At 49.9% G+C, this 10,090-nt stretch overlaps 2 protein-coding genes across 2 annotated transcripts; both read left to right on the forward strand.

The window, feature by feature from the left end:
• Nucleotides 1-3,298: 3,298 nt before the first annotated feature.
• Nucleotides 3,299-4,281, forward strand: LOC34622345. Its single transcript, XM_022735511.2, has 2 exons — nucleotides 3,299-3,794; nucleotides 4,163-4,281. The coding sequence occupies exons 1-2, from the start codon at nucleotides 3,299-3,301 to the stop codon at nucleotides 4,279-4,281; spliced, it is 615 nt and encodes a 204-aa protein (XP_022591551.2).
• Nucleotides 4,282-7,816: 3,535 nt separating this feature from the next.
• On the forward strand, nucleotides 7,817-9,229 carry LOC34622346. The gene has a single exon (XM_022735512.2). The coding sequence runs from the start codon at nucleotides 7,817-7,819 to the stop codon at nucleotides 9,227-9,229; it is 1,413 nt and encodes a 470-aa protein (XP_022591552.2).
• Nucleotides 9,230-10,090: the final 861 nt, after the last annotated feature.

Below are 10,090 nucleotides of genomic sequence, written 5' to 3' on the forward strand. Positions count from 1 at the left end.
CAGAAGGAAACCCACTGTTTTGCAACGCAACCGCCTTTGTCTCAGAAGATTTAGGTTTCTTTCAACATTGCGAAACCTCATTCTTTGAAACGACTACGTCATTTAGTATCGCCAAAGTCTAGATTGGCAAAAGGGTGAAACACTACCAGGCTACGGATGACTTGCTGTGGATCACTCCGAAGCGGGAAGCCGGCTGTTTGTACTCTTTGACTTTGTCCCACAGTGCCGGTTTGTGCGAAGCCCATGATCATGCTCATTCAGGCACCATGGGATCCACAAAAAAATGGAAAATGTCCTACGGTCCTGGTTGCCTCTGATGGCTCTCGTGGCAGAGGAGATCGCAGTGGCATGCCCAGATTGTTGGCAGCTGGAAACGCGCAATTTGCCTTAGCTCGATTATTTCACAGGGCCTATTGGGTCCTCAAAGGAGTTGCACTGCTCTGATTATGGACTATATCTTCGAATTGCCAAAGCTTAAGAGAGAGCAAGACAAAAGCACTTCTGTCGCTGTTCAGACTCAGCAAGCATGCCGACTTCGACACTTTTACCAGCTTCGTCGTGCCAAGAAAGTCGTTCAATTAATCTCAACACGTGTCTGAACGCTCCACCGAGTACAAAAGGTATTGTTGCGGATTGCGACCCAACGCTTACTATTGAGCTCTGGAGTGTCTTTTTGATCCGCCTACGCATTGACCATAAGCTCAGGGAACTACCCTGATGTAGATAAGCATACCGAGCGCACTAATTGCAGTCTCCGCCAGAAGTTGGGGAGCCTAGTGGCAAACGTTCATACTTGGCATGATTTTCTCCCTTGTGCTGAGTGATTAGATTCTACTGCGAACACAGGTCTACCCTTGCTCTTTCGTATCCCTGGTCTACCTCGAGAAGCTCCTCCTGACTAAGGACCTAGACCGGGTGGTTTGGGATCAACAGGTACCCTTCGCAGCAAAGGAATTCAAATTACAACTGGCCGGTGCACGCACATGTATACGCACATGTCAGTAAGGAACACACGGAGTTACAATAGGAGTCCTTTAAATGTGTGTTTTGAGCCTGTATATGGCCCTGGGGGATCGGCAGTCTTTGCGAGGTGCACTAAAAGGTGACCTGACGAGGAAGTTTGCAGCCAGGTGGCTAGGACCATATGCAATCCCCTCACTCAGAGGCGCTGTTTCTTGCTCTACCAAGCCCTCTAGGAGTTGTATTTGCCGTTGATCTGGGCTCGCAACGAAGTTTTACCCTCTATTAATTACTGCCATAATTTGTCGCAAGTGATTTTCGTGGAAACAGAGAATTCGCAGGAGGCTGTGAAAGTACTAGTTTCTAAGACAGGTGAGCGCTGAAGACTCACTAAGTGGGAGCTTCTTGTAACGTGGAGTGGAGAAACTAGCCTTAGTACTTGACGGAGGAGCAGTTCTGGGCTTCTTTAGCTCCGGGAGGCTTTGCGGTTATGCCAGCAACGCTAAGTGCCATGGTAGGTATTCCTTGGGTTCCTTGGTATTCGTCAATATTCAGTATACCTGATTTTTCTGAAAAAATTACTTTCATGAATAGGCATCTCTTGAAGAGGTCCTGGTTTTTACTGTCACGTTCTCTTTACTGAGATTCAGGTACACTCTGCTCTGTTGTCTGTACATTCTTTCTCATGTTTCTTTCAGGACTTTGAAATAGGTACTGCCGTATGAGCAGGCTGTCTTTGCACCCAAATACTGCCCTATGAGGGACGGACGAGCTTATTGCATGTGTTTTTTCCCTGTACACAGCTTACGTATCTTCTGTTTTCCCGGTAGCACGTGGTTCACATTTCAACACTCCGACGGCAGTGAGCCAGCACGCTCCCACGATCGTGTTGGTTTGATCCCTCATTGCTTTTAGGAGAGTATATGTGTCTCCCGTAGTGTCAATTTTACTTTGGTGGCTGATACACACATTTGCCTTTCTCCATGCCACTGTTTTCGCGTTTATCTCTCTTACTGGACTGGCGATAGGGCTGGTATCCTTCAGCTGTATTGTACGCGGTTGGTTTCAATAAACAGTCACTGACAGTGATGGCCTGTATTCTGAAGTGGGACGGCAGGATACAGTGGGCCCACATACTTCTCACACCGCAAAACACAACACTCACGGGTGGACACCCCACACGCCTAAGCTCAACAGCCAGCACACACACAACTGCGTGTGTAAAAACAGACTAATTTGTGTGTCTGGTTGTGTAGCTTATTTTTTTATAATAGCGTTATCCCAGTACAATAAGATAAATCATTGTCTGCTTGTGCGCTAGATGCTAAGTACAACACCTGAAATTTTCTAAATGGGGTGATCGTGCAGCTACACGAGCCCTGGCTGCCCCTCTCTTCTCTTGTTGGGAAATAAAAGGAAAGGGAATGGGAATGAAGGAATATTTCGGAAAAGCAGTCAATAAGTTTCTATCAAGTTTATGTTGAGTCTTGAAGTAACTTGTTGCCCTATGGCGAACTTGGTTAAAGCGTTGTAAGTGGCGTGGGTTGTGCAGTAGCACTAGTCTGCCCTGAAACCCACACCTCCAGGGCTCCTCACCTCAGGAATACGGCCTATCTATATGCATTTATGCTCCTGTGAACGGCGATTACGAAGCTCTTCGTTGTATTGTAGCCCACTATTTTTTATCGGGGCCTTGAAGCTGGGCGAGAAAGAGTCAGCTCCATTGAGATGCACTGCATCACGCATTGGAATTAGACGCCATAATCAACGTCGGGTATGAGCATAAGGTGACACGGGTGGAAACCTGTGGAAGAAGGCGCCACCGCATCCCTGTGGTCTGGCGTAGCTGGGTTTTCGGGAAGCTGAAGGTGAAAGTCTTTTAGGCTAAACCTTGCTAAGTATGTGCGGCTAATATTACCCCTTTTCTGATGCTTTCGCGAATATTTCCTGCTAAAACCGTTATCAGCACAAAAAACCGTTGCAGGGAAACCTACGAGGACTTGGGGCTTTCTGCCTGCAAAGTCCATTCGAACACGAGAAATACCGCGCAGCCCTCCTCTTTCACACGACCCCTCAAGAAGTGCAAGCTTGTTACTGCCTCATATCTTTCTCTATCCTCTATGCATGCCGTGTAGCACCAGGCTGTTATCTCCCCCGACTTTCTCTTGCCCAGGCTCCCCCTGAGACCCTTGTCCTTCCTCGTCAGCCCTCCCACACGCACCATCCTGCATTTCAATCATCGAATCCACTCTACTGACAAGCCTCCTTCATGGAGCCTGTCCGACCCCACGCTTCATTCAAGGCGCTCAACGGCAGGATCAACTACCCACGGCTAGACATGACCGGCTTGTTGCTCTGTCTAAGAGGGCACACCTCCCGCCGCGGCTTCGCACTGGCCAGGCGAGAACCGAGACTTTCTTTCTCGCCTGCAGTAGGGGGTCCACCAACTGCAGCGGCAAGGACGATTTCACAAGCTGCCGCTACAGATGCACCAGCAGCACCGGCACTTCGCGGGAGGATTTCCTTTGTATCCGTTACGCCTCCCCGCTTGTCCTCCCAAATGTCTAATTCACCCTCTTCAGTGAACAAAGCCCCTCCAGTGGACCCTCATGGCCCTTCCCCAGCTGAGAGGACAGTCGGTGGCGGGCGCTTACACCCCGAGAGCGTCGATCCTTTCCAGCCGCAGCCGAAGAGGCGAATGGACTTGAAGCTGGGGCCGTATGCGGGAGGTCGCTTTTTCGTGTCTCCTAAGGAGGACCCCAAAGAGTTCATTTTGTGTGTGATTATTGTTTCAATTTGCCTATACACGCTTGTCACGACCTACACCCAACCAGGTGAGCCTCAGTTTCTCCTCCCACTCCACCTCTCTGGCTTCTTGCGATTCATCTGCCGAACTGTCTGTGTCCGATATTCTCATCTGTCACATCGGGGCTTAGTATGGGGGCATAGGGTGGGGAGAGAAGCGTCGGAAAAGTAGGTTGTAACGCGTCTCGCTGCCTCGCGCTCAGGGGACATTTGAGTGTCAATATATCACAGGAGCGTCGCATGATGCGTGTGACTGTCTCTATCGTCTCTCGCTAGTACAGCTAGTGCAACCGCACGGAGCATCACGCATCAAGTGCCGGGGTGAGGGAAAATTTGAGGGCAGCTCTCTCAAGCTAGTGGAGACCAGATGCTGAGAATTTAGGGCTTTTGTGCTCAGGGGGTGAAACAGTCTTTCAACGCCGCCGCCGTATCATAAGAGAGCGGCTCATGAAAGAGGCTGGCATCACACAGGCCGACTTGGATGAACTAGAGGCAGAGGAAGCACCCCTCTCCTAATAGTGACCTTTCCAGGTCCTCTAAGGTCTCTGGGAAGGGCCCTTACGAAATCCGTTGCAACTAAAGAGAAACAGCGGTTGCTGATGCTGTTTGATGGTCAAATGTGCGGGCAGAGCATCTTGATCCGCCAATTTTGCTGGGCGTTCCTGGGAATAGGGCCTGCTGTTTTTGCAGCAGGGATCACACAGGCCTTAGTGAACGAGGGGACAGGGAGATTCCTAGATTACATGGGGCTTACGGGTAGTGGAAGAGTGGCCTCAGGTGTTAGTGGCGGAGAATTACGGGCAAATTGGGGCAGTGCGCACCGGTAGCTTGGTGGCCGCACGGTTCGGGCATATGCGGAGGTAGGATCTTTTGCATGTTAGACACAAATTGCGTTGCGCACAAAGTTGTGTGAAAAAAAATCCCAAGGGCTTGTTTCATTGGCCTGGATCTAAGCAGTTAATTCCTCCGCGCGTTTTGGGGTATTGCGATGCGCGGCTTTAAAGCCACTGGATAGAATTGCTCTATGTTCAAACGTTACCACAAGACTAGTTCGGTCAGGCGACTGCAATTCAAGGAAGTCTTATGGGCAGCAGTTCTGGCTGCTCTTGCTGGACTGTAGTCATGGTAGCAAGAGAGGCTGCTCGTCGTCCAATGTAGATGAGGCTGCTCATGATGCTGCTCGAGTCTCTGCTGAGCGCTCTTCCTAGGACTCGGATATGCGGATACTCAGCCCAAAGTCGGATAATAACTTGGAGGGCGTTTAACTTATGCTCATTACAAGCTCTGCGTCCCCATTGCTCGGCTTCAACCCGCAGACTTGGGGGGCAAGGGGCAGCTGGCGTCCAAGTAACTGGACCCTTTTAGTAACACGGTCAAGTGAGTGCAGTCACATAAAGCCCAACTTCAAGTATGAGGATTGCACATTTTCGGACACCAATGAACAGGAATCAACCCCATGGCCAGTTTTATAGCAAGTCCCCCGTAAACATGACTGGTGGTAGCCTTCTTGGTGTGGCTTTGGTACACTTTACCTTTGCGTCTTCAAAAAACTGTTATTGGCAGAGACCCATTGCATTGTGACACGCTGGCGGTGTAAACATCCTGCACGGATCTAATGGCTATGAACCACGGCATTAAGATCCCCATCTGCAGAACATATATATACCCCTGGCACTGGCGTACCGTGCCAAAGAGAGTGCGCAATAGCAATGCAACTGTCTTCTCTGCGGACCTCGTAGGCTGACCACTGAGCAGCTTGAGCAAGCTGGGAGAGGCGGTGCGTGTGTTAGAATACGGACGGAAGTCCAGTAGCGACGCCTCCCTCTGCACAACCGATTGCGTTAAGGCCAAGCGAACTATACCTACTATGAAACTTGCACGATGGCTAATTTTGTACATATAGACGAAGCAGATTCCCGAAGCTGCATGCATTTTTTATCCGCTTGAAGCTTTTTTCAAGCTACCAACAAGCTAATAGGGAGTTTTCAGGAAGTAGGTTTACGTCAGCACTTTCTCTCTCGTTTCTCCTATAGCTGGCCCCTTTGTGTGGGAAAAGGTCATTGGGCTCTGTACAGACGGAGCTGCGGAGATTATATACAATGTGTCGGCTGAACGTTTGTGTGTGCTCAAGAGAGCACTGGATAATTGCATATCATCGGTGCATGTGGGGAGACGAAAGACGCATCTCCACGTATGTTCCCACATACACTCACACTGCACTTGGTTTGGCACAGCACTCACGGATAATTGGTTTACACTCAGTATGTAAAACGGGCTTTTTACTTGCTAGAACATGTAAGGCACACGTTATATCAGTGGCCTGGTTCGCTTACACACACCATTGAATTTAGTTCAGATAATAAAAACAACATGTCGTTCTGCTTGCTTTAGTTTAAACTCGCACTCAAGATGCCAATCGAAGGAGGGAAGCCTCAGCAGGCAGCGTCTTTGCGTGGACATAGAGGCCTTAGAGAACATTGCATTAACAAATGAGTCCATACCTAGTTATTAAATTGAGATGGCTGCTTTCAAATAAGTTTTAGTTCTACTTACTGCATACCGCAGAACTAATTGGACTGCCGTAACAATTCTTGAGGGTCGTGAAGCTACGAGACAGGCTAAAATGGAGATGGATGGACATATCGGGCTCTGTCTGTGTTGCTCCTTGGAGCCTTTAAGGTATCAGACACGCCGAGTCTGTGGAAAGGATATTCCACCTCTCCTAGTCTGTGAGGCTTCTCCCGGGATCCCCACATAGAGCCCCTCATACCCAAGCCAACACGTTACCCGTTAGCATAAAGTATGTCATCCTCCCTGTCCTTCAACCCAAATTATCCCCCACCTACTGAGAAGAAGGGCTTCAGGGACGTGAGTCTCTCCGACCCTAAGCCATTCAGGCATTACCACATAACCGCACAAATTTATTTGGAGCACATCCAGACACTATATCTTCGCCTAGTTGAACGCTGACTTAACCCCACACTTTGAATAAACTCAAAAAACCTTCAGTCACCTAGACAATGCCTTCTCAAAAAGCAGTAACGCCAAACTCCTCCGCAATTAATTGCAAAAGTGCAGAGGAGCCGACTACGCTCCCCCCTCCCCCAGCATGTTTCACGAGTACAGCACTTAGGGCACCGTCTGATACGGATCGGAATTCGCAGGCTTAGTCAATGGAGTATTTTCTTTGTTCCTATGTTGCAATAAGGCTGCACTACGGAGCAGCCAAACTCAACACTGCTAGGGTTATGCGCTGCAGGTACTAAGGTAGCGCGAGAGAGGACAGTACAGCGGAGGCACCAAAGACAAGAGAGGGGAAAGCAGAGCTTTATTCTTTAAAAATGTGAAGGGATATAACTTAGGAGCATCAGCGGGAAACCAATAAGGAAAGAGATGCATGACGCTCGAAGGCCATGTCTGGCCATGGGGATCGTGGGGATTTCCTGTACTGCATAGCACCACAGGCCACGGCCACGCTGGCTTTTTGCTCCAAATGATAAACAAGAGGAAAGTGCATAAAGAGCCTCTTATTCCAATCTTGAAAAATATCTCCTGAGCTGTAAAGGTAGTTATGTGAACACGCTCAGCAGGTCTTGGCATGGCACGGCCATAAATGTCACCAGGCTTCCGCACCTGCTGCATCTCCCGACCTTCCACAGTAGGGCAGTTTTGCGCGTAATCTTCAAGTTTCCCACTTTATTCCCTTTCTATTTTTGTCCCTTTGTTGCTTTGCCGTGCCTTGTTTTCTTTCTGAAGGTATCGTGGATTACTGCCTCATCTGCACCCGTTTGTCGGCGGGAAACCCCAATCCCTGTGCTTCCCTCTCCATGCTTATCGCTTATCTGGTGCAGCTTTAACGCCAGATATTTTTGATTAGGGTCTTTGGAATACCCGCACTTCATCTCGGGCCTCTGGAGCACACGTCAAGTGGTGGTTCCTGCTTGCTTAACGCTCTTCTCCCGCATCCCAGGAGCATACTACGGGTGTGCAACGAGGAAGAAGGCAAGGATTGCAGAGCTTCATCGTCATCGTTTTTCAACTAAGGCAAACAATGACGCTTTTTAAGCGGTTTCTTGGCCCTTGCTTGGCCGTTTGCGCGCTTCTAGCGTATGCGCCTCACAACGTTGAGGGGGAGGATCTGCCGGAAGTTGCAGTAGGTAGAGGTGTCGGAGAAGTAGTGCACGTGCCGCTTGAGAACGCGGAAAAGGATCTGTATGATGCATTAATTCGAAATGGCCTCTTCAAGCACTTAGACGATGCTCAGGCGGAGTTGCGCCAAAACTTTGGTACCTCGACTTCTCGTCGGATTGCCAGGTGGTGGCATGTGGCGCTGATGCATGAGCTGCGAAGTAAGCGATTTCCAGAATCGTGGATTAGTGCAGCGGCAAATATGCATAAGAAACTGGGTGGGCAGGGGGACTTCATTGCTGCTCTGCACCCCGCCGGCTACCAGGGCAGTTCCTTGAATGCAGCAAGTGGATCGCAGCGCGCAGCTTTCCTGTCGCTTGCGTATCTCTTCCTGACACTCCATGTTCCACAGGAGTTGCAAAATTGCGTCTATGAAAAGAGCGATGCTGCCATTACTGAGTGCCTCGGTAGGTATACAGAGGCCGTGCAGTCTGCCCTGTTTTCGACTCTGACGAGTTACTTCCAGTATATCCCCCCCCAGTACTCCGCTTCCCGCATCCCAGCTGTTGCGTTTGTCCTTGCTGCCGTGTCTCCCTGCCCTTTCGGATTTATGGCAGAACCTGCCTTCATAAAAGCGGCATTGACAGGTGGCAGTGCGGCAAGCATCAAGGCCCTCGGATCACTCAAGCAGGTTGCTGGTTCTAAAAGCTGTCCAGAGTTTAGGAAGCAGCTACTAAGAGCACTGATGATAAGCGGCATCACCCCAGGGGACATTATTCGTGCACAAGGGCTTGCAGATCAGCTGAAGCAGCACAAGGCATCGGCGCGTGACGAGGTCGAGGCAGTCAGCGAGGAGCTGAACAAACTAGGCGAGATAAGTGCTGATCTCTTGGGCGGCGAGGATGAGAAGACGTCGGCACACCTAGATTCAAGCGAGATACAAGAATTGCTCACGAGCTTTCTTAACACGACCTCGCAACAGGATATTCAGGCCTTTTTCGACTCAACTGTCGGTAAAAGAGTACAGGCTGCCTTTCAGGACTCTCAGTCCTCTAATAGTGCGTTTTTGGACAGAGTGCTCGGGCTGGCGGGAAGTGTCAGCGGATCAGTTCCACCAGACATGTCTTTCGACTCGCTGCTGAAGCAGTTCGCCGATACCTTGGAAAGCGAGGCACGCGAGAACCCGCAGAGGGTTCCGCGTTTGCTTCCTCCTGGTGCAAGTAAAAAGGAGCAGGCTGAGGAGTTGCTTAAACAAAGCAGGAATTTCAGCCTGCACGTGGCGCCTTTTATGCCCACTAAAGAAGATGATAAGAGTTCTCCAGATGCAGCAAATTGACCGTAACACTGCTTTGTAAGTAGTCTTGAGGGTTCATTTGGCGAGTTATTGCTTCTGGGAGCGGCCAGCCAGGAATCTCAAAATATCGCTAGCCCAGCACAGGGTATCCTCCATCATCGCCTTGGTCTTGAGCGTGTATCGCTTTCTTATGCTATGTACACGAATGTCAGCAGCACATTATTCGTGTGGTGTTGCTGGAGGTGCTCATTTTGATATGCGGTGCAAGAAACGGCCGGCCTCCTTTTTGCGCGCCTCCACAGTATTGCTTCTGCCAAGCATTGGAGATTGGTAAAGGGCAAACCTGTGATCATCGCTTTCGTAATGGATCAGATGGCTTTGGAGGCTAGAGGGGGAATCTGTTATCGGCCTCCTTGCCGAAAGTGTGGACTCGGGGAGTTTTGGTGCCATTTGTTGTTTTCGGAGAAGTGCATTGCTGAGCGAATTTCCTGTTGCCATAACCAATCCTGGTGTATTGGTGGAGGCAATTGAAAGAGCAGATGGCGGACCGATGTGCACATGCAGCCCTACCTTGGACAAGTTAAAACCACAGGTCCTTTTAAGGAGGTGCAGCAGCACGCTCTTGCAGTATACTGACACAGGATGGGTAACGTTCGAGTACTTCACTGACAATGCCGTGAAGTTGCGACCAATCAGGCATGTGTGGTAGGCAGGGGAGGTGGGTTGGTGCTTTGGACGTCATTCTTAGACTGATGGTTCGCCACCCGTCTTGAAATTTTGGCAAGAGTGGCGGATGCGTAGATTTGATAAGCACAAGACTCGCGCAATTCCGATAAAAATCTTGACAGACAAGGAAGGTTGCGCCGCACAGCAGTGAACTGCTTAAGTATTGCGAGAGCGCTA

The sequence above is a fragment of the Cyclospora cayetanensis genome, unplaced genomic scaffold, assembly GCF_002999335.1.
Source record: "Cyclospora cayetanensis isolate NF1_C8 unplaced genomic scaffold, CcayRef3 CcayRef3_contig_367, whole genome shotgun sequence".
Classification (NCBI taxonomy): domain Eukaryota; phylum Apicomplexa; class Conoidasida; order Eucoccidiorida; family Eimeriidae; genus Cyclospora; species Cyclospora cayetanensis.